The 24,545-nt window shown below is 34.9% G+C and overlaps 1 protein-coding gene across 4 annotated transcripts in view; it reads right to left on the bottom strand.

Annotated features, from left to right (window-relative positions):
* The window catches only part of Rbms3 (RNA binding motif single stranded interacting protein 3), a 663,558-nt gene that overhangs the window by 44,427 nt on the left and 594,586 nt on the right, over positions 1-24,545 (bottom strand). For 3 of the 4 annotated variants that reach the window (XM_076843087.1, XM_076843100.1, XM_076843105.1), the window contains 2 exons: positions 20,866-20,976; positions 12,893-12,940 (listed from right to left, as the gene is read on the bottom strand). In XM_076843087.1, coding sequence (XP_076699202.1) covers positions 12,893-12,940; positions 20,866-20,976 — 159 coding nt within the window. The remainder of the gene's footprint in view (positions 1-12,892; positions 12,941-20,865; positions 20,977-24,545) is intronic. The other variant, XM_076843092.1, reaches the window with a different exon arrangement.

Raw genomic sequence — 24,545 nt, 5'->3', positions numbered from 1 at the left:
CACTGAGCTTTAAAAATCTTGGCTTAGAGAAGTAATACTTAAAGAGGGTGAGCCTTAGGGATGTCTGCAGGAGAAGCTGGATTAGAAAAAATATTATGAGATTGATGTTAAGAATATGAAGTTTGAACTACTAATGGGTCAGCTAAGGGGGATAGTAGTAGATGGGGGACCTCTAGGAAGTAATTGGAAACACTGGCATGGAGATCAACACAGAGGGATGCTAGCATTAATGACTTGGAGGTCATCTGTGTGATGGTTACAGGAGAGGAAGCAGATGACATCATTGAGGAAGAGAAAGAAGGAATGCAGAGTAGGCTAAGAGCACCCTGAGAAGTATCTGCCCATTTTATTAAGCACAGGAAAAGTCCCAGTGGATAAGTATACATTGAAGAGAGTACATGCGGCATAGAGGCTAATGAATGCTATATGACCATCAAAACAGGTTAAGACAGACAAAAGCAAGATCATAGAAGGAAGGTTTCATATTGACCAAAAGAGAGCCAGGGCCTCACAGAACTGGAGGATAGGAAGAGAAGACTGAAGAAATAGCCATTTGAAGTGAAAGGGATACATATAAAGATCAGATCAAATGTATTTCTCTTCTTATAAAGGAGCAGGCAGTCATTTGCTGGGTAAGAATGACAAAACTCATATTTGGAACTTGAGAGGGTCAAAATGTCTCAAATAACTGAAGGAACATAAATAATGGGTGAAGGTCCAGCTGACATTATAAAGAACCAATTTGTAGAGGGCACAGAAACTGCCTTATAACATGATTGTGTCAATCAAATGTTACCAATTAATCCACAAAAGGCACTAGGTGCAGCAACCAGAACACAGCATGTTCCTTGGAATCCCCTGCTCCTCCCTTTTCCTTCCATACATGCTCAATGCACGTGAGAATAAAAAGCTATTTTAGTTTATTTCATGCTTATGTTTACATTTTTATCAGTGCCATCCAATGTTTTGTTATATTTTTTTGACAGTATTATAAATATCTTCAAGATAAGGAAAGAATTCATGGAAAATTTTCAAATAACCTTTAATTAGCTGGTAGCTATTTATAAGGTCATAATATTCCCAGTTAAACAATTTTCAAAGATTAACTATAATTAGCAGACAAGACCACTGGGTGAGTGTAGTGAATTAAAAAAAGCCATTTTCTGCAAAGATGAAGACAAATAAATGAATATCTCCCTTTACTGTGTAACATCAGTGACCACAGTCTCTTTCCAATGACAACTCTAGCCCTGCTTTATTGCTCCCATCTACAAGTTAACACTTGTTAAGACAAATTGGTCATTCATCCACTGTTCACTTCCTGAAAGCACCCAATTGCTAATATATTGTCATTTCCTTAAGTTCTTCCCAAAGCCACACACCACAAGCTCAAGTCCAACAATAAGCACTTCAAACTTTCATCTTCTGAGATCCCACCAGGGTCACCTGATATATTTTCTAAACATCACTCTAGGCTCTAGGTAGTCTCTGGGATTGTCTGGCTTCTAACTTTAACCCTCTAGAACAAGTATCTCAAATATCTCAATGATTTGTTACCAACTCTGCATATTTAATTTGCTCAAGTAACTCTCATTTAGGAATAAAATTCATGTTTCCTGAATCTGAAGTCCAGTGCTTTCCCAGATCTGAGTCTCTGGGGCATACCGCTGGACTCAGAGCAGGCACCTAAAGTAAATTTATGCGTGCCCCAGAGGGGCCTGCATTCCATCACTCTGAAACTACATGGTTTTGTTGCCAACTGTAATATGTTTATTTCATGTAAATCAAAGGACAGCCTGGGTTTAAAACCTTTTCAATGTTCCTATTTCCATTTGTAAGGAAACTTGATGTGAAGTGATCATAGTTTTGGTACACAGTATCAAGGTCAGTTAGCCAATGACTTTTCCATTGATATTTAATTGAAGGAAAATTATAGTGCATGGTAGAGACAAGTGAAACAGAACTGGCTTGTTAAAAAAGGTATGACGTATTCCACTTTGTCTAAATAAATGAAAGTTCATCATAGAAAGAAAAAGAATAGCAATGTTTTGGGTGACCAATGGACTTCAAAATGTTCTCTGCTTGATTTTGCTAGGTATAACTATTTTGTGATACAGAGCTTGTGAAAACAAGTTTCTTCCAACTAAAGCTAGAAAAACTGTAAATAATAATAGGATATATATGTACAACTTGTAGAAGTTAGACAATATCAATATGTATTTTAAAATATAGTATATATAATTTCAGTTTCAAACTTGTTACATCAATTCCATAAACACAGGACTGGAAGTCTCATGCTGCATAAACTAGGAAGACTTTAGGTGTTTCCAAGTGCTATATGCAAGGAACAGAAGACATCATTTGAAATTTGATTTTGATATCAAAATTACTAAAAGCAGCCATCAAGTGGTAGAGATGCTGACCCCCTTTAGGTGGGTAGAGAATTCACATAAAACTTTAGCAATGACTTTAGATTACAATTCCTTCGAAAACTCTAAGCCACACCTATAAAGAGATATAATCTTTTAAAAATTCTGCTTCAAATGCCACAGAGTTGAGATGGGATGAGTGGAAGTGGGGGAATTTTAGAGGTCACGGTTACTGTCTCTGTCACCAATATAACCATCACAATCATCATTAATACCTTTATTTTAATCTTCATATTAATACAATCATGCATTCTTTGATATATAATGCCTTCCAGAATTATGATATTCAAAGACTGCTATAAAAATTTTATTAAATTTTATAAACTGCAAAGTAACTTACAAAAAGTTTAGAAAGCAAATTAAAAGCACCGATAACAACTGTTTTTGGTGCTGCCTTCTAGATTCTTTCTATGGATGTGTTTTAGGACTCAAAATCAAATTATTTTTCATTTATGTTGTCTTTTTCACTGTGCAGTATGAATAGTATTTTTCATGTTGTTATAAAATATTTATAGTTTATTACATTAATTTAGCTAATAATATAAAATTCAGTCAATAAGGAGGATATGCAATGATCATTTTTTTTAACTATTTCTCCTAATTTTAGATATTGGGTTTACAAACGATTTTATACTACTTAACCTTTGACCTATCAAAGCAAATGTGAAGTTGTCAACACTTCAAAAAAGTCCTATCACTCTTCCCTGAATGGGGATAAAGGAAATCTCTCTTGTTTAATACTTATTACAAGTCACGTTACTGCCTAGGTGCTTGGGATGCCATTTCAAATGATCCTCATGTTATTGTCTTATATAAATAAGGAAGAGCTAATGCATTAGCATCTATATCATAGGAAAGGAAAAAAGCACACTTCAGGAAACTTAAGGAACCTTCCTTGTTAAATAATTATTAAATAGTGGGAACAGGAGTCCTATGTACCTTCTTGACTCTTAATAGCTATTTCTAATTTTTATACCATACAGTTTCCTATTCAGAGCTGCATGTGTGTGAATGAATAAAAACAGTGCCTGCTGGCAAATTTTTAGATAAGATCAACACATAATCAAAATCATCTTTCATTTTGTCTTTCCACTGAACTTTTATAGCACACAAACTTCCCTTAACCCACTGGCATATTTTCATTTATTTTTTATTGGAAATTAAAGCCTTTGTAGTTCCAAGCTGATTCTGTGAAGGGCTTACAAAATTAAGCACTATATTACAAAGCACAACTAAAAACACAGCAAATCAACGAACGGTTGAGAACAATATTCTGAGAAAACACGCAATGTACCCCATCTACATCCAATTGTCCTGATAAATAAGGCCAAAAAGGAAGATTATAAAGTTCTTTTTTTCACATTGTCAGTTCCAAAGAAGCATACCTTTTCACCTGGAGAGAGATTTTTGTGAAGCCATTAGACTTTAGCAGCAATTCATCATTTACTTATTGACTTAAGGAACATTGATTGGGCTACATATGGGACAATCATATCCACTGGTCATCTCAAGACAACTAGCAACATTTCTTAAATGTTTGTGTCATGTATCACTCCTCTGAGAAAGAAGAGGTTAAAGCATTAAATTTTGACTCAGAGAAAGCATTTCAACAGGGACGTACAATCATATGGTTCTGGCATTTTGCTTTCTGATAGACTAATTTAACATAGAGTCTAGAGAAATGTTAACACGTCTGTTAGGCAGCATCTCTCCAGCCTCAGATGTCTCAAGCATGCCTCCGGCAAGTGCCGACTCACAGTCAATTCATGCTTGGATTCTCTAATAGGAGCCTCAAGTGCCCACTTTGTGCTGTTGATTAAAAAGGGGGTCATGTGCTTTCAATACCAGATGTGCCGACTCGTGCGCATGCAATTAGCTTACTTCAAAATCTATTGTTGCCTGAAAATGCTCTCTTCCTCTGTTGCTGTCATGTAGGCTTTGCCCTTCTGCAGATGATGAAGGTACTAAGTGACACTATGTGCTGCTGCTATGGTGTGCCCTATGGCTGCTGCTACCACTCACTGGAGAATTCTACTACAAGGACAGCATTTGGGGATGCTGCTCTCCATGGGATGTGTGTGCTGCATCCACAAATGGCACCTTGACACAGAGGGTAGTCATATCTCCAGCACCCCTATGCTTCCTCTATATAGTGTTTGGTTTACAGAGAAGACTAGGAAAGCTTTCCTCCACCTTCAGAGTGCAAAGCACAAAATGGAGCTCAGAGAAGCAGCTACCCAGGGGAAATGGAATAGCCTAAAGTGGTACAGTGGGGCTGGGGATATAGCTCAGTTGGTAGAGTGCTTACCTTGCATGCACAAGGCTATGAATTCAATCCCCAGCCTCCCCCCCCCCCCACACACACGTGGTACATCAAGAGCAACTTTGGTGGACACCAACCAACATCAATAGCAACAACAAAACCACCCCAGGTGGTGCAACCAAGACATAAAATATTCATGGACAACAAATTCTTTGGGATGATGTATTTCTCACCTCTTCTCTAAATTTCTAACCCTACAAAATTCTAAATCCCTCTAAAAGGACATTAAACAGAATATATTTTTAATTATCCTAGTTAGTATACTCTTGCTGGTACATACAAATAAGTCCTAGAAGAGCCAATACCTGATGAGAATTTGAAAACCAGAAATGGACTTAGAAGTTTTTAACATATTAGTAGTCTAGTTAATTTTACAATATAAACTAGAATGTTAAGAAATGTCTCTCTCCACCTCCCTCTCAATCTTCGCAACCTCTAACTTCTGACATTTCCTTGGCCTTTATAAAATGAAAAGGCACAAAAATGCTAATTTTAATGAAAGGCACTTCAAGTTAGTGATAGTACTTAAATTTTGGGATACTTATGAACATACAGTGATCAGGAGAGGGGTATGCAAACTATAGCCCAAAGACCAAATGCAGTTTTCTTCCTTTTTTTTTTTTTTTTTTGTTACAAATAAAACTTGTATGGAACATATCCATGCTCATTCATTGCATTGTTTTTTATGCTACAATGACAAAGTCAAAAAGTTGTGACATAGACCATATGACTTGCAAAATCCCAAATATTTATTACCTAGACCCTTATAGAAAAAGCTTGCTGGATTATGAAATGAAGATTAAATTTTTCTCTCCCCTATTCTTCCCCCTGGGAGCAGGAGACGAGTGCAGGGACTGGCCTAAATAAAAATGATGTTTATATATCTGAAGAGTCCATTTGCCTAAGCTTCCTTTGGGATAAGTTACTTGAATAGATCAATAAAAATTATTGTTCCACAGGAAAAGTCTTTTTTTAAAAGTCTCCATTTTTATAATTTAGTGAACCTTATAAATGCACCAGCGGGGACATAATAACTCAGCATGCACATTCCTGTGTGTCAGATACTTGTACAAATCCCACGTACAAAGTCCAGCTCTGCAGAGGACTGTTTTGATATCTGTCACATGCTGTGTTATGTGACAGTTCTTTATAACCCTGTTCTGTTAAGAGACTTTATTCTTTGAGGGCACGGAATGCATTCTATACCTCCTTTGCCTTGGCTCCTTGTGGCTCTGTAGAAGGTCTGTAAATATTAGTTGAATGAATGAAGAAATAGAGCAAGTTTTCTTTATTAGAACTTATTAAAAACAAAAAATTCAATTAATTAAGATATTTAAAGATATGCAACTTTGTAATCAAAATAAGTGTACAGCATTTGAGGAAAGAACTGAAACTGATTTTCACGGGTGGCTTGTGGGATCACTTATAACTCTGCATCAGGTCTTTTACAGTAAATACAATTTAATGGCTAATTGTTGCTAATGAGAGGTACTAATGGACCTAATTTTTAATTAAGAGATGGAAATCATTTGTAATTAGCTCATACTATCCATAAAAACAAATGTTACTTAGAGCTTGAAACATATAGTTTTTCCTCTTTAAAATAGCCTAAATACTGCCCCATATTCCTTGATGATATGGGATAGTTTAAAAAGGTAATCCTTACCCAAAGAGGCAGCATAAAGACAGGCTTCAAATAATGCTTTATCTGAGCATCAACCTTCCAGGTTGATGGGGCTTTCCAACACAAATTTATATTACTAACAAGCAAAAACAATAGAAACAAACTGCATAGTATTTTAACAGTGAATTCCATCTTCACTGGGGTAGGCACACTTATGAACTGCTCCATGAGACTAAGGACTTCTTATTCGACTGCTATATTCTGGTTTACTAAACTTTTTTTCTGTGAAACCTCATTGTCGAATTGTACTGATATATACTGATAACATTTATTACTTCAACCTATTTTAGCTGGTGTGCAAAAGGATACAGCAGAAAATAAATATATGTTCCAGAAGTTCTATAGATCTTTTCCATGCATCTTTTAGTCCTATTTTTCATTTTTCTTTTTTTTTTGTTTTATTTTTTTTTAGATGAACACAATACCTTTATTTATTTATTTTTATGTGATTCTGAGCATAGAACCCAGTGCCTCAGACATACTAAGTAAGCACTCTACCAATGAGCTATGATCTTTAGCTTGATTCCATACTGATGCCCTTCAAAAAAAAAATTAAGCTCAAGGCAACTAAGATAAAAATTTGATGACAAATTATCTGTGGTATTCATATGTGCCTCATAAAATCCAACCATGTAAAAAAAATGATGTTTTATCCTTCATTTACATATTATCTACTAAAATTTGCTTAAAATAAGGGACCTTTTAAGGAGTTCTAGCTGTTGGGGAATTTTTTTTTTTTTTTTTTAAAGAAGAGTTTCCTGATTTTGCTTGAAAACGTAGGAGACAGTCCCAGCTTTGTTTCCCAAACTTTCTTTTGAACATCATTACTCTTGTCTTAGCTCTTTCCTCCCATATTATCATTATTTTTTAAGTGTATTCATTGTGGAAGCTTAAATATTTACCTTATACTCTTCCTAAGCAAAATACTCCTGAAGTCATGCATAACTTATTAGTGACAATAAAAGATCAAACACAACAAAACCCTGATATGTAAAATTATCCCACATATCTAGCAGTTTTTTGTATTTACTTGACTTCCTTAACTTCTGTCATGTCACCCTAAGTCCACTTAGCTACCTGTTCCCATGACCCAAACTTTGCCAAGAAACAGTGCATTATTCAAATTCTTAAATCCAAGTACCCCAGTACACTGTACTTCACACTGAGAACTCTAGTCTCCATATTTTCTATTTTCTTCCTCTCATTCTTTATGGACTGCTTCTTCTTTCTTCCTCAAAACCACTGTTAACCTCTTTCTTTCTTTCTTGCCAATATCATCAATGCACATTGTCCTTTTCTCACTCCACTCAGTATATTTTCAACCATGGGTTAACTAGGCTCTCTTCTTGGCTAATGATCACTACAACAAGACAATCAAACATCTTCACAGATTAGTTTTGTCTTGGTCAGCTTTTCATTGCTGTGACCAAAATACCTGACAAGAATGACTTAGAGGAGAAAAGAGTTATTTTGTTTGTGAAACTATGCGGTTTCATGATCAACTCCAAGGCAGAAACATTGTGGCAGAAAGGCATTGCAGAAGAATACTGTTCAATTCATGACATCTAGGAGGCAGAAAGAGAGTAAAGAAGGAAACAGGGATAGATATAGTCCTTAAGGTCATACCTCTAACAATCTACTTCCTTTACCTATACATCACCTGCCTATAGTTACCATTGAGTAGTCTATTCAAATTAGTAATCCATCAAGTGGATTAATCCACTAATGAGATCAGAGCTCACAAAATCTAATCTTTCCATCTCTGAATATTGCTGCACTTCATAACACATGAGTATTTTTTTTTGTGAGGGGGACATTCCAGTTTAAGCCATAATAAGTATGAAAATAATCTATAGTTTATAGCTTCAAATAAACCCAGGTCCCTTCAACTTTCTATTTCTTGTTGACCCTCTCACTCCCCAGTTTTCCAAATCTTTGTTCACCTTAAATTCTTACCATGCCATCTCCCAGTCACTCTCAGAAGATGATGGCACTTAATACTTCGTATAAAAACAAATAAAATGTATCATTTGGGAAATCCTTTAACTCTTATTTCTACATTTACGGATGTACATGCACATACATTATCTCTTCCTTCTGTCTTCACCCTTAAGAATCACATTCTTTAAGCTTTAGAGCTATCTAGAACTATCTTCCCATTATTTTTCATCAAAATCAATAAATCAATTAGTTTTTTCTCTATTTTTTTAATCATTTCTCTACTTCTCCTCAAAACCAATTTGTTGTTTCCAGTAATAGTTACAACCATTCCTTACATGACATTGAATATTGTTGCTTTTTTACCCTTAACTGTACCATCAAATTCACTATTGATCTCCATATAAAAAAATTCAATGACAAAATTGAATTTTGCCAATATAACAAAAATTTTTTGTGTCTACATAACAAAACTTCAGGACTTATGTCACTGGATAGTACTCTTTTGAATTACTATCATGATTTTGATTTTTGAAACTTCATATTCTTGTTTCCCTTCTATATGTATAGTTGTCTTATCCAACCTCTCCTTTGGGCTCCATTTTCTGTCCATTCTTTATTTTTAAGTTCTGGTTACTTCGCTTCAAGCACATTCTGTGGGCAAACATGGCTTAATTCCATGATGGTAATTCCCAAATCTACCCCTGTGCAAGAGATGGCCTCTGAGTTCAAGCACATACATTCATCATCTATTGAGCCTCTCTATCTGGCTGCATCACAGGCATCTCAAACTCAGCATGTTCAGCACTGAAGTTATCTCTTTTCCTCACAAACCTGATCCTCCTTTCTGTGGTTTAAATCCTGGGAAAAGATACTTCAGGGCACTGAGGAAATTATAAGCCAAATTTAAATCATCTTTCTCTTTCTCCTGATATTCATTTGGTTACCAAGCCCTATTATTCTACCTACTTAACCTGTCACACATTTACCAATCTTTCTATTGTCCTTTACACAACTTGAGGATATGCCAACATGATCCTTCCCTAGATTCTTCAGTTCAGTTCCCTCCCTTCTATTTTTGCTCTTCTCCAATATATGCTTGACCTTATAGTCAGAAAGATCACATCCAACTCACAACTTTTTAATATCTTCCTGTTGCCATTGGGAAACAATCCAAGCTACCTATCTTGTGATACTGTTTCTGCTTATTTACTTCTCAGGCTCATTACTCTACTCCCCATATCTCTGAACCTATCCCTGCCCTTTTTGACCATGTGTAGTTCTCTGAACTCAATACACCCTATCCTCATGACACTTTGAAACATGCCGCCTCCTTTGATCTGAAACTCTCCCCAGATACACTCTTTATTTAGCTAATTCCTAAGTGTTCTTATGTTTGTATTTAGAGAATTCATCCATTGGGACCCTTTCTCTGACATCTCCTCATATGTTATTTGTTCTTTCTTTGTATCACCATAATATCTCATGCCAATAATGGTAGTATAGGTGTAGCACTTTCATACAGGATGCATTTTAAGCAGGTTATATATTTTACTCCATGTTTAAAATAACTCTACGAAGTTTTTGTTACTTCCCCAGATAAGTAATCTAAGCGGCAGAGAGGTTAAGTTTTCTCAAGTTTCCACAACTAGTAAATGACACAAGTAGGTCTGGACTGAGGCATCTTATTTGTGTGTTCACAAACATCATAAGTTTTATTAATATTGAAGCATTTATGCCACTTGTAATAACCTGCTTCTATCTAACTTTCTAAGCTTTTAGAAGGAAGTTGCATTCCTAGTGCCTAGCATGATGATTGCCACACAATATTCTTCCAATAAATGCCATATAAATAAGTAAAGGAATAAGATGATACATGACTCAAAGAAGAAAGGGTCCTTACACCAAATCATATTTATATTGATGTAATTTTGGTATATGTCAGAGTGATATTTTGCAGCAACAATATCAAATGAATTATCATATACCTCTAAATCTTTCCTATTTATAAGAATTTCCATATCCTGTTTGCCTATTACACCTTCCCACTCTTATCCAGGTGATGAATTCCTATTCATTCTTCCAAATCCAGCCCAGAACTCTCTTTTTCCCTGAGAGTTTCAAACCTTCTTTCTAGGTTTTTGTTCCTCCTCCCTCTATACATTTAACACCACAAATAATAGTAACATGAAGTTAGATCCTGATATGTTTTACAAGAATCTTTTTTCTATTCTTATAGTATTGTAAGATTTAATTGCTGGTTATAGTATATTAGTATCACCAATACTTGAATGCAGTATCTAGCTCCTATAAACTGTTCATTAAGTGGTTGAAATATTGAGTAAGTGAAATTAGGTTGGCTTATGTCTTTGTAGATTATCCAATCAGATATCTTGACTCTAATAAATTAGAATAATTTGATTGGCTCCCACACTGGCAAAGAATTAACAATTTGAGTTGTTCAATATTGGCAAGTTGAGATAATTGGGAAGGAGATATTATAATGCCATGGCCCATGTCAATTTTCTAATATGGTCAGTGGTTGGGTAAAGAATATACCATTTTTCAAGAGTTACTGAAGTTCTCCCATTAGAATGGCAGATCTATTTCTACTTTAAGATTGACTAAAAAGGTCTGTATGTTTTCATCAAACCAGCAATCAAATCTCACAAGGGAGAAATAACTATAAAATCTTCCAAAATGCTATTTTTCATATGGAAAATCTATTGGTCCCTTCTTGTATACTGCACTTCTTGGAATTTAGAAACATTTTTTTATTGTAAATATATCTAGTTTTCTAGCTCTTCTGTACAATCCTATTTATTCTTCTTTGAGAAGACACAAAACTGCTAGATCAAGTTTCTTAAACTATTACTTTTATCCAATCATTTATCTGCTCAAGAACTTTCAGTGACTTTTGTTTTTGGAACCAGATGGAAACTTCAGAGCATAGATTTTCAGCCAGGGTTTCTGCTTCAATTGATTTGGGTAGAGCCTGACCCTTCATGGGTATTTAGTAAGTACTTCTGATATTTTGATTGCTTTTCCTATTGTGTTCTGGAAAGTGAAATCAGGACACCTATGTGAAGGAGAGCTCCAGATTGTGTCTTTTGTCTTTTATTATTATTTGCATTGATAAATTATCAAGAGCAGATAGATGCCTGTTGTTAAACAAAGACACTATATGTTCAAGTAGAAAAGCTGGACACATGAAACAGTCTATTCATGATTCATGATATCACATAAATGAAAAAAAAGGCACATTAAAGATATGGCAGGTAATACATTTTGGGGAAAGATGTGATATTTTAAATAATAGCAATTTTTATAGACCTTGAAGAGAACCCGAATGACTTCACAGTTGAATGCTAATACATGGTTCTTCAATGGGGACATTGTTACTTAAACTTCCAAGATGACTATTCAGCCACAAGTGTAACTAAACAATACATAGACATGAGAAAAAGATTACCTTTCAGATGCTGGGTCAAGCAAGAGGGGTGGCCAGAAACATGATGTTCCCTGTTTCAAAGCCACCATCCAGTGCCAGACTCAACTACTCTGTGGGCTCTTTAAGTCTGTTTCTGGACATTGTTTCTTGATCTTTCCAATGTCCTTCTTAGTTTCAATTTTATGTGCTTGCCATCTAACATGTCAAGGGATCATAGAGTTCAAAGCTCTTCAAACTGCCAGTATTTCATCAAATTAAAAAAAAAATAACAAAAATGAACCATTGTATCCACTTTCCACTTTGCAAGAAACCAAAACTCAAACTTAATACAAAAGCACAGGATCTGTGCAGTTCAAAATAAGAACTAACTTCTTCATTCATATATACCCTGGCTTCATCACTAAATTTTATGAAACAACTTAAATATTGCTAATTAAAATCCTCAAGACCCTGATGTCTTATTCTTCAAGGAACCTCTGCCATTTTATTGTATAAATGGAATATTGGTGATTTCGCTTATGATACCCAAAATATAATTTTTGGAATAAATTTAAATTTTTGATTCATTCAACAAATAGTTATATTGAGTACCCTGTGCTGGATGCTGAGCAAGCAAAATGGGATGATTTTCTGATTTCAGAAAAATTCTGTTCTCTAAAGCAGTGCTTCTCAATCTATGTTAATTAATCTGTGCCCTTTTTAATATTTTTTTGGATTAATATAAAATCCTTCTCCCCCTTTTCAAAAATTCTGGCGACCTTGTCCAATGCTGAGACTGACTGATACATAGAACACAGACTCTATCTTCTGTGTATCCTTGGAGACAATGTGTCTTTGAGCACTTCCTTTCTATTTAAAAGGCGATATATTCATTTTTCAGGCATAAAGCTGGATTATCATATTAAATATATTTTTCCGAACTACATATACCCCCTGCCAAACTGACATTCGAATTTCCTGTGGCCACCCCTATTGAGAATCACTGCTTTCAAGAGTTGTGGAGAAAAGCAGGCAACCTCCATCTCTCCCCTCCAATCAAGTCTTTAAAGGAATGAGAATTTTCCTACCTGACACAACAGCTGGTGGAGTATCATAATCCTGTCTTGGGATTGAATCTTTGAATGAAAAGAGCATGAGAAAGAATGCAATGAAGTACAAAAGAAAATAAAATAGAATTTTAGCTTTAAAACTTGGAACGGCCCATTGTGTGTCACAAGGTCACCTCACCCCTTGCCTTCAGGCATTCTGACCCTAGTTCACAGGTGACACCATGGTTCCCATTACCCTCACACTGCACATGTTCTTGGAACCAGCATGACCCGCTGGAATGACAGGGACATTGTCATCTCTCTCAGCCTGTTGGATCCCTCCCTTAAAAAATCAATATGAAATCTGTACCCGCCCTGGATGACACAAAAAAGTTTACATTTGGAGGGCGCCCAAACATGATATGAAGCAAAGTCCTGGAGAACCATAGGAACAACTAAAATTTAAAGAGAAAAATGAAACATTTGCACATTCTCAGATTCTGTGGAGGCTTATGCATTTTGAAGCCCAAGTTTTGTGAGTAGTTATTCAGCTGCAGTTCTGATCAGAGGCAGAGCAGACAGTGCTTTCTGACCTGGGTGGAGCAGCTTTTTGTGTTATAATTGTGGGGACAGAGGTACAAAGACCAGAACCTATTAAACAGGTAGCTTTCTTTTTTTCCAAAGTGTCCTAACATTGGAGGGGGGAAATTTGAGAGAAAGCTTCATTAAATTATATGGCAGTCATCACAAAATGTAGGGTCATGGGGAACCAAATATATCTGCTTTTTGAAGATGAAAAAGAGGCTTTGGTTCAATACAATTCTTTTAGCCAGGGATCTTAAAAAGGAAAGTGGGACATAGTCTGTGGCCTTAGCCCCCCTTCTATAAAAGGAAAATTTTAATCCTTCCCCAACTCTCCTTGGGGGGATACATTATAAAAGGGACCTGGTATTATATGCATTCGAATAAATTGCCAAAACATGATTAATAGATGCTCTTGTATGAACTCTTATTCATATGATCTGTATTCCATTTTTAAAAGTTAAAGGTCCAAACTTCATTCTTTTGGAAATTTGATAACTTTGGGACTATCACAAAATTCTCACTTTCATCTCCTTTCACAAAAGGATAATATTAATCACTCTCTGGAGTCAATGGCATGTGTGAAGACAGATTACAACTTGAACATAGCAAAGCACTTTGACCAACTGCAGCGAACACTGACCAAAAGATTCAAATGCAAATAAACCTGTTAGGAGTTATTTTGTTTTTCAAAATAGGTAAGAGAATTAGTGAATTAATTATAATCTCCAAATCTAGAAGAAGTAGAATAATTTTTAAAGTGTTCTCCAAATGCTTTGTTAACAGTGGTAGTAATCACCAGTTACCTTTAAGAAAAAAATCACAATCACAAAATCATTACCACTCCAAAACAAAAACAAACAAAAAGTTAATTTTTGGATTACGCCATTGATATTTTCCAAAAATATATTTATAACATTTAAAAGTAAATAGAAACAAATAATGTTCATTGTTGAGTACTAGAGAATACAGGAAAGTATAATGATTAAAATAGATATTAACCCAAATCCCATCTCTTAAAATAGCCACACTTGCTTTGTATTTCTCTATAGCATTACTTTATAAATATTTTCACAGTTGATCTTGTATTTCACAAGTACAAATTTATATTCAACAATTTGCTTTAATTGTATACATAACTTTTTTTCTAATTATTTTAAACTTTTATGATGTAGGCATTACCTTTTGAGTTTATGGATGGTTTATAATTTAATGGTTATTTACTAGATATTATTTTAAAAAGCTACATCAAACATTTGTGAGGCATAAAACCTACTCTGTTACTTTAGAATATTTCTATAGACTGGCTTCTCAAAACTATAACCATTTGTTCAGCCAGGATAAATGTTCTGAGGTGTTTTGACTGTGCACCTCGCTATCTACTGATTCTTGTGCAAATTTAGGTTACTACATGATACAAACTATATATGAAAATGTTTCCTATACATTCAGTATAATGTGCATGATTTTGATGATCTTCTTTGATGAGATATCTATGTGTGTCTGTTAGGCCAACATGCATGTGTATTCACATGGCTTTATCTTTTGTTTCTTTGATTATAATTTTTTTCCACATCTTTTAGCATTCTGTTTCCTTCTTTCAACTATCTGTTCACGCTCTGGCATTTTACGTGTTACGACTTTCCTATTGCATTGTTAATTTATTTTTATAAATAGCAAAAAGTTTATTAGTAGCAAATAAATATTTCTTGATACTAGACTTTCACTTAATGTCTACTTGTTCATAGGTTGTACAACTACCCTTCAAAGTTCATTTATTTTACAATAAGACTAAATAAATTTTAAAAGCTATTTCTTTCTATCTCTATTTTCTTTCTTGTGTGTGTTTGTAATTAGTTGATTTTTTCCCTGAAAATGCATTTAAGGAATTGTACTCATTATCATTTTATGATACTATTTACTGATTTTGGAGTCAATATGATACCTTATATGTCGCTTCTTATAATTCTCCACTGTTATACCTATATTCATACCTAATAATGGATAAAAGACACTCTTAAAGTGCAACGAATAATTTTCACCTGGTACCACAGGAGTTTTGGAGCAGTGAAGGAGTGATATGAGTGAAAGACACTAGAGAACCATGGGAAATGAGTGGAGGACCAATTACAAAATAATTTTTGAGTAGCTATGGTCACACCATGGAAATCCAATGATGTCACAAATCATCAGAGGCTCGGAGAAACAGAAACTAAACGGCAGATAAGGAATGTTCAGAACAAAATCTTTTTATTTCTTTAAACAGATTCTGGTGACATTGTAAGTCACTGGTGACCAGCAACTGAACAAATAAAAAAGAGATAAGAAACTTGTAAAACAAGATTGTCATGCAATTCAGAGATTCTCACAATACAGTCAAGTCTCCAGTGGCTTCTGCTAAAGCTTACAATAAAGTGATAAGAAAATATGGATAATGGGGCTTTGGTTCCATCAAAGAAATCCTGTGACCAAAAAAAAAAAAAAGAAAAGCTAGAAAAATTCTTCAAGGTCAGCAGAGCCATGGACTGACTAAAAGAGTAACACTGTTTGCATGTGATTCATTTCTCCTAAAGCCTATAGATTGTGTCCAGCTTAAAAATGGGTAGAGAATTGAACAATAAATATTTGAAGTGGCAAATTAGAGAGAAAGGCATATTTAGCTACATGGCACCCATTTCAAAATTCGGGGTTATATGGGATGAAATATATCTCCTTTATGAAGATGAAAAAGAGGTTTTAGCACAATGCAATTATTTTAGCCAGGAATTTTAAAAAGAAAAGTGGGACAAAAACCTGTGGTCATCAACATCCTTCAAAAAAAAAGAAAGAAAGAAAGAAAAAAAAAGAAAAGAAACAAATTCTAATCTACCTCCACCTCCCCCCATGACTCCTGAGCACTGCCCTATTCTGAATGATTCACTGGATCTCACTGCTCTGTGCCCTTGGGATCCATCTGTTCCTGGAGCTGAGGTCTCTATCTCAATCTCATTCCTCACTTCTCACACCTTGTTTTTTTTTCTTTTTTAGAATTGTTGTGAGCTCAGATCTCTGAAAGACTCTGAGGAGACCCAGGATAGAGACACTGTTGTATAGTTTTAGATTAACTGGCTGCAGCAAAATGGTGGAAAATGGATTCGAGAACATTGAGACTGAAAGCAGAAAGTGCAGTTAGGACACAGATTATCACACAAAACCAAATGAGGCTCAGAGCAGAGCCTCTGGAAATGTGTCAATGAGACACAATCAGTGGGTCTTAAAAAATAATTGTATACGGTGGTAAGGGAGAAGGGCAGGGTCCAGATCCAATCCTAGGTGCGTGGTTTGGCTGCTGGCATTAGTTTGGTCATAGCATAAACTTGAAAGAAAATTGGGGCAGGAACAAACAAGATGAAGAGGGTTCAGTGGGAAAGAAGCTCAGGGAAAGCTCTTGAGATTAGTTTGGGCCATGCTGACTCTGAGAAGTTGGAGGGAAAGTTACATGGAGATAGGAAGTGGTTGGATAAATGATTTCAACATTCTAAAATGGGGTTAGCATTGAAGACTCAGGCTTAACAGTCTTCAACACAGAAGGCCGGGTTCAAAAACATGAAAGGGAATGAGATTGCTTAAGAAAATCATGTGGCCTGAGCAGTAAGTTAATAACGAAATCCTGATTTAGCAACCTATGAAAGAAAAGAGAAGGAATGTTCTGAGAATTTGGAGGAAAACTAGGACCATCTTGGGCAATGGTTACAAACTGGGAGCTCTGGGGATAAACTGGATCTAGTATTAGAATATAAGTAAGATTCACATCAAAATCCAAACATTCAGTTTATCTTAAGAAATTGGAAGGTGAGACTACTCTAGATCTTTATATTCATTTGGGAATAGGTGCCTGCAGTTCAGCAGTGGCTGTGGTTCCTTGAAACGGTGTCCATATTTCAGGTTGCCAAATGGACCATCTCTCCTTATCATTTTCCCAACAGTTAGGAAGAGATATTATTCTTATTCCACTGAAAATATCTAAAATAAAATCTCAATATCATGTATATCTGTATGATGTGACTATGTTTATAATACTGGAAAATATAAAGAAAGTTATATAATATATTTCCAAGGTATATGCTTGAACTCAGTCAACTTCATTCATTAACATGACTTGGCCAGGCTTCAGAGAAATTTGAGTTTGCAACCCTGGAAGACTATGTGAACAGCTAAAGGGGTGGAGACTTTAAAGAAGTCAGTTATATCACTTGAAATGAAACAGATGAGGGAGTGATACTGTGGATTAAATTTTGTGCTCCAACCCTTCTGGAGACCTAAATTGGATTCCACTACTTAAAATCTACTGGAGGAGGAGGGGAAAAGGACAGCTTATTTTATAAGCACATACCAACACTGGACTAGGTACACTATGATTTAATACTCACAACATCACTGGGATATACATATTATTATTCCTACTTTGTAAAAGATGAAGCAAAGGTTCAAAGAGAATAAATAAGTAACCTGCTTAAACATGCACAGCTTAATGAAGGGGTAGAGCCAGGCTTTGAACTCAAGTTTGATTCCAAAGCCCGTTGGACTTTCCATGATTCCAGGCTGCTTTCCCATCAGTGGAAATGTTGGAAAGAAGCAATTAGGTGGGAAACTAACCTCTGCTACATAATAGCCATAAAATGAATATATGATGGCATATCAAAGGATTATAGTCACAGGTTAAGAAAAAATTATAACAGCATTCTAAACACTAAACAATGACGTTTTGTTGAATGAATCAACAAAGTTATAGTCTTTTTCTGCCTCCCTTAAAACCTCATTAAAATTTAAACTTTTGTATACTATCATGTTATACAAAGGGTTATAATGTTTCTAAGCATTAGTTGCAAATGTAAAGGAAGAAATGAATAGGAAAAGAAAAAAAAAGCTAGAGGAAATCTGGTGCTAAAGCTAAGTACATGCTCAAAACTACTATTCTCTAAGTAAGGGAGCAGTGTCTATCATTATTGAATTACTATTATTATTGGCTGTTACCAGCTGTTTAAAACTTGTGGATACAAATAAATGCATGCTTATTTGAAAATGTTCAAATACACAAACATATGTTTCTTGTTGAATCAATGATTATTATAATTCTGAGTCTGTTCTGTATCTTTTAGCTTATTTTTTAATTTACTAAAGGATTTTAGTCATATATTCACTTAACCAAGCTCTTATATTTTCACTAGTACAAACACTTAAATCTTAGCAAGTACTGGTTTTGGTTTTGATTCCAATGGGTAAAATTTATAAGGGGTTTCTATGATTTACACTGTAATTTCTTTTTTTAATTTACCAGATTTCAACTTTTCATGCTATACAGTAAATTTGCATTTCTATGCTCATAAAGAATTTATAATCATTGAAGGAAAAGGAAGATGATAATGGAGGCAGTCTATAATGGAAATATGATAAACTTTTGGCCTCCCAACACTTCATTTAGGCTGGGGATGTAACTCAGTGGTAGAGCACTTGCCTAGCATGCACATGGCCTGGGTTCAATCCCCAGCACCAGGAAAAAAAAAAAAAAAGTAAGTAAATAAATGAAAATACTGTACTTGGGACCTGCTTTATTAGTAATATACAAATTGATTGCAAATAATCTTTAGCCAGGCATAGCGGCACATTCTTGTAATCCCAGGGGCTCAGGAAGCTGGGGCATGAGGATTGAGAGTTCAAAGCCAGCTTCAGCAAAAGTGAAGTGCTTAGCAACTCAGTGAGACCCTTTCTCTAAATAAAATACAAAATAGGGCTGGGGACGTAGCTCAGTGGTTGAGTGCCCCTGAGTTCAATCCCCGGTACCACCCCCAAAAATAATAATAATCTTCACACATTACTGAAAGCAATAAAAATACTATCTTCAAACTCTATCTCCTTGATGAAAATGATCTGTACCATAGTTTATAGTTAAAAATATAATAATTGTAGTCTGAGGCATGACTTCCAAAAATATAGATCTGTAACCTAAGAAAATTTGATCCTGACCAAGCATCTAGATAGGTAAGTTATCATCAATTGCTTTTTATATGTTCAACAACTGAGGCCTTAGAGAGAGGCACTTTGTTCATGTTAATAAAACTAAATGTCCTTATTGAAACAATGTGACTCTTTCCATTAAGGTGTTATGGATTTTCTTATTTAGGGCATATTAGTGAGGCCTCAGTGGTCATGTCAGAAACTTCTTATATTCTATAAAGCCTATGAGTCAACAACCTCTAAAAGACAGCAAGCCACCACTATAAGGTAATATTCCCAACGCACAGCTAGTGTGCATAAGTACATAGATCTCTGCAAATGATCCCAGCACCTCTGTGGGGAACCACAGAAGTGATGACTAAGATGCATATAGACTTAAGGATATAAAATTATGGAGTTCAAAGGGCCCCATATATCAAGTGAAAAGCTTCAACTATGTGGAGAAGGAAATTATGACCAGATGATTCTATTTTCCTGAGGACAGAAAGAAAAGAAGGTCTCAATAAAGATTTAGATCTAGGATTCTTGATTCTTGGTCCATTATTCTTTCTAAAATATTTAAGCTGCCTCAGTCAAAATAAAATCTATTTTCTTTCTACATCTTAAAACTGATAAGATTATCTACACTAACATTAATGAAAAAAAAATTTTAACTGCTAATATCACATGCTGTTTTCACCCTTCTTAATGATGGCAATTAACAAAATTTCAGTATTTTAGTATGTATCTGCCTTCTTGAACGTATGGGGAATTATCTTTAAAAAAAAATACATGAAGTTTTGCCCATGATTCCAAATGCTTTGTTGATATAAAATCAAAACTGCAATAGATATTTTCTCAGGACAATTCTGTTCCTCAAGGAAAAACAAATAGGACTAGTCAAAAATATCCAACTTATAAGAAAATAGCAAGCACATTAGATTCCCTTCTTTCTTTTCAATGTCATCTTTGTCATCCTTTCCAAAAGAATTCAATTATGTCAAATTCTTAATAGATTTTCATTAATTTAAGCACTGATGATAAAATAAAATTTTTTTTTTTCATGAGCATAGTCAGTTGGCTCCTTAGCTTGTGTAGAACCTGTTAATGATATATTGGGTGAACTGGTAAGCAGCTGGGAATGGTAAACCAAGCTTGAGTACATAATCACAGGTTCTAGATTTGCAGATGCACTTAAGAGGTTTCCTTTCCCAAAACAGACATTATACCTCACACATTGCGTTCTAACTGAAGTTTAAATGCAACACAGTTGAACCCTTAGCTTTGTCAATGTGACTAATTGTGCCCTGGAATTGAACATGCATGAACGCAGCTTATTCACACTGGAACGTGATAGGTGTGTTAGATGAATGTACAGAACAGTTTCACTAACAATCCAATGAAAACAATATCACATCTTAGTGAAATCCAAGAAAACAAAACAAACATCAACTCACCGTTCCTGTTGTTCCCAATGAAAGGTGGTTCATCTGCTGTGTCAGGGGACCCATCATGTTGGTTGGCTGCATGGACATAGGATGGTCCATGGTTGGTGTAATCACAGCACCCTACAAGCACATAAATGTTCATCTGAAAACATATTCTGCAGGGAAACTTTTTAAAAAAATTAATTATAGTAAACTATGTTTTTCTGTTAACATAAAATCCATTTACTTTTTACTGAAAAGACTGAGTTTAGCCTCATATGGTTTTTATATTCATGCATGTCATTTTGTGCTTGCTAAATAGATGGCATTAACAACTTCCATTTCTCTGATGTGATTTATATGTGATATATCTAAACATATGTCATTTATATTTCTAACATTTGATGTAGAATGTATTCAAATAAATCATATTTAAATACACTTTCACTGTTCTATATGTAAATTTCTCTGACTAAAAATCTGAACATTAATGAAAATTCACTATTTTTTTGATATTCAATAAAATTTTAGGTTTATTCCACTTGTCCATGATTTATATAAGTAATTTTTACCCCCACCCTCTGGTACTGGGTATTGAACCTGGGGATGCTCTATCATTGACATATATCCACGACCCATTTTAGTTTTTATTTTGAGACAAAGTCTCTGAAGTTGTCCAGGCTGACCTCAAACTTGCAACTCCCCTGTCTGAGCTTCTCCTGTAGCTGGCATTGTAGGCATGCACTACTGTACCTAGCTAGGTATGTATTTTTGATAGCCCCCATACAATCTAACACTGGGGGAAAAATCTAACACTGAAAGAATAAGGCAAGCTCAGATGGGTTTTTGACTAGATGTCTTTGAAGGACATATTAAAATCTAACATTAATGACCTGAAAATTAAAGGTGCTGTTTTCCACGTATTTTCCTCCTGATCTTTTGACCTATGTTCTATTTGTACTTCTGACATAATTCAGAAGAACACTGACCTCTATTAAAACTTATTGAATTTTTATGTGCATCCATAAATTATAATTTTTCAAAAGAGGAAAAATGTCAAGGTTTTTATAAGATGTTATGAAAGGTGTGTTACTAGAATTCATATTTTGATTCCTTGTAACTGTTGGAAATACAAAAAGTGTACATTTAAAAGATTTCCATGCATGCATCAGGTATTATAAAGCTAGTGAAGAATGGAGTCAGGACCTGGTACTCTTCTACTCCTCTTTCCGTATCCTACTAGGGACAATATTTTTTTTTTTTTTAAGCTAAATTTAAAAATTAGGGTTGGATGGAAGCTTTCAGATTATATCATTATAATACCCCATTTCAAAGATTATAGGTCAGAAGTTCATAACAATCCATTTAAATACTCAGTTGTAATAAAATAATTTATACCTGAAAAAATTATTTTCCCCTAAATATTATTTTCTTCATTGTTACTATTTTCCCCTGTGTGTATGCAAATATTTTGAAGAAATAAAACTAGGACAGATGCATGTAAATAACAAGATCTCAGCACCCAAACTAATTACCCATGAGCAAATGTTTCCTAAAATATTTTTGCTCAGGATGATCAATTACATATGGTATTATTCAAATCCAACTTTCTCACTGTATCTATTAAAAGACAGGCTACCACTCAGCCTTCCCTATGGGCTCCTCCCCATTCTTTTTCAGGGAGAATACAAATTGAATCAAATATTTAGAAATACTTGGTATCTAGAACCAGTTTTCTTCACCAAGGCATTTGGACTTTCATGCTGAAATCAATCAGGAAACATATGCTATTTCATAGGCCTGTGGTTGTAATTAAACCCAGTTGTGTGTTTGTGTTTTTTGAATTTCTTGATGCTTTATTGAATTATCTTTCGTCAGGATATTTCTTAAATGAGAAATATAATAATTAAGATAAACTTTAATATTAATTCAGACAGATCATTTTTTTCTTCCTGCTTTCTGAAACTCTTTACCAATTTTACCAATTTTTTTTTCCTTTTTTTTTTTTTTTTTTTTAAATACTTACTGGCCTTCATTTCAGGTATTTGTTGTGCCAGACCAGAAGTAAACACTTTAAGAAGAACTAGGGTTCTTCTTAAATCACCTAGGGATAAATTATAGAATAACCTCAGAGTTAAGATGGAAGTCCTGGAGCATTTCTTAATCAAAATGTGGCACTTTTACAACATACCAATCCTGAGTAGCCACCAGACTTCAATTCTCTTTTTGAACTTGAGACTTATGCTTTCTTCTTAGAATACCTGCCCTTAGACATTCCAACAGAGCTTAGCTACCACAATTCCAGATGCCCCTCAATCAAGGATCATTTATGTAAATCAGAGATAAAGACCGAATTGTGTTAGTGAGGACACTTTCTTCTCTGGGCCCTGAAGGTTGCCCTTTCCCCCACAGCATTCCCCAAGGGCATGTGAGGTAGACTCTCTTCTTTGTTTGGGAGGCTGTATGCAAAAGAGGTAGGGCAGTGCATGCAGCCTGTGAGGGATGAATCAAAATTTATGCCTGATAAGAATAGAAGGATTGAATGCCTGCACTTGGAATTAATTTAGGAAGGACTGTCTGGTCTCTTAGAAAGCAGTGAATAGGGACTCATTTGATTACAGACGCCAGTGTGCTGCTTCTGTGTATAAACCAGGAACCTGACAATCAAAAGGAAGAGTGGGAAGGGATTTGTCATAATTTGAAATTGTAAATAGCAGCATGAGGCACAGAATGGAAAAATAATGTAAGGGAAAAATTCCTTTCTTAAATAGATCAGTTATTGTAAATGAACAATAATAAAAGAATGTGTAGGTGAGCATATGTAAGAATATACATTCTTGTTCACATTCGATGCAAATATTCAGTGGATAAAGAATTCCTATATAAAGAATATTAATTCTTTAATCTCAAGAGAATGGGAGAAATTTACAATTAGTGAATTAGCTGGATATAATTTTAAAAAAAAACAACAATCCTTTTTTGGGATGATACTTTGTCAGAGATCATCTAAAGAGTTTTAAGTGTTGACTATCTACAACAAAAGAAAGGTCCTTATCAGTACTTTGCTTATCAAAGACAGCAGAATCTCTTTGGTATAGCATAGACTCAAAACAAATAAAAAGAAAAAACAGAGAATAGGAAGGCATAAAAGAAAGAGGAAAAATCTTATGGTGGTTAAGGTAAAAACTAGTGCCCTCAACCATAATTGCAGCTTATTAAATACACTGTCAACTCTATTCCCACTCAATGCATTTAAGCCATAGACGGAAGAGTGTTTTGTGACAGATGTTGCCAACACATTAAGGGTAATTTCGTTTACTTGAAACGTATAGAATGTGCTGTCTGACAGAGTTCACTTGGCAAACGGGAAAACAAGAGGAAACAGATTTTTCATTTTAGCATCTCTGGATGTCTGGGTTTGCTCAATGTTTAAGCTGCAAAGAAAAATATTGTAGCATGCTGTAATATCACTAAAAAAGCGCAGTAACCAGGCAGATAATGGGAACATTGGGTCCATTTGAGTCACTGCTTCTGAAAATACAAAGCTGCTCCCACTCCATAGACAAAGGGTAGATCTAGTCACCCTAGTTCTGAAATTAACAACCCAACAGTAATTTGGGTAAAGTTTCCAAAGATCTTCCTGTGTGAATTAATATACCTGTGTGAATTAATATACCTGAAAAGCATGTGTGCTGCTAATCTTTTGCCAA

This window comes from Callospermophilus lateralis, chromosome 1 (assembly GCF_048772815.1).
Source record: "Callospermophilus lateralis isolate mCalLat2 chromosome 1, mCalLat2.hap1, whole genome shotgun sequence".
NCBI lineage: Eukaryota > Metazoa > Chordata > Mammalia > Rodentia > Sciuridae > Callospermophilus > Callospermophilus lateralis.
Note: the sequence above shows the minus strand (reverse complement) of the source record. Positions and strands in the feature narration are given on the sequence as shown.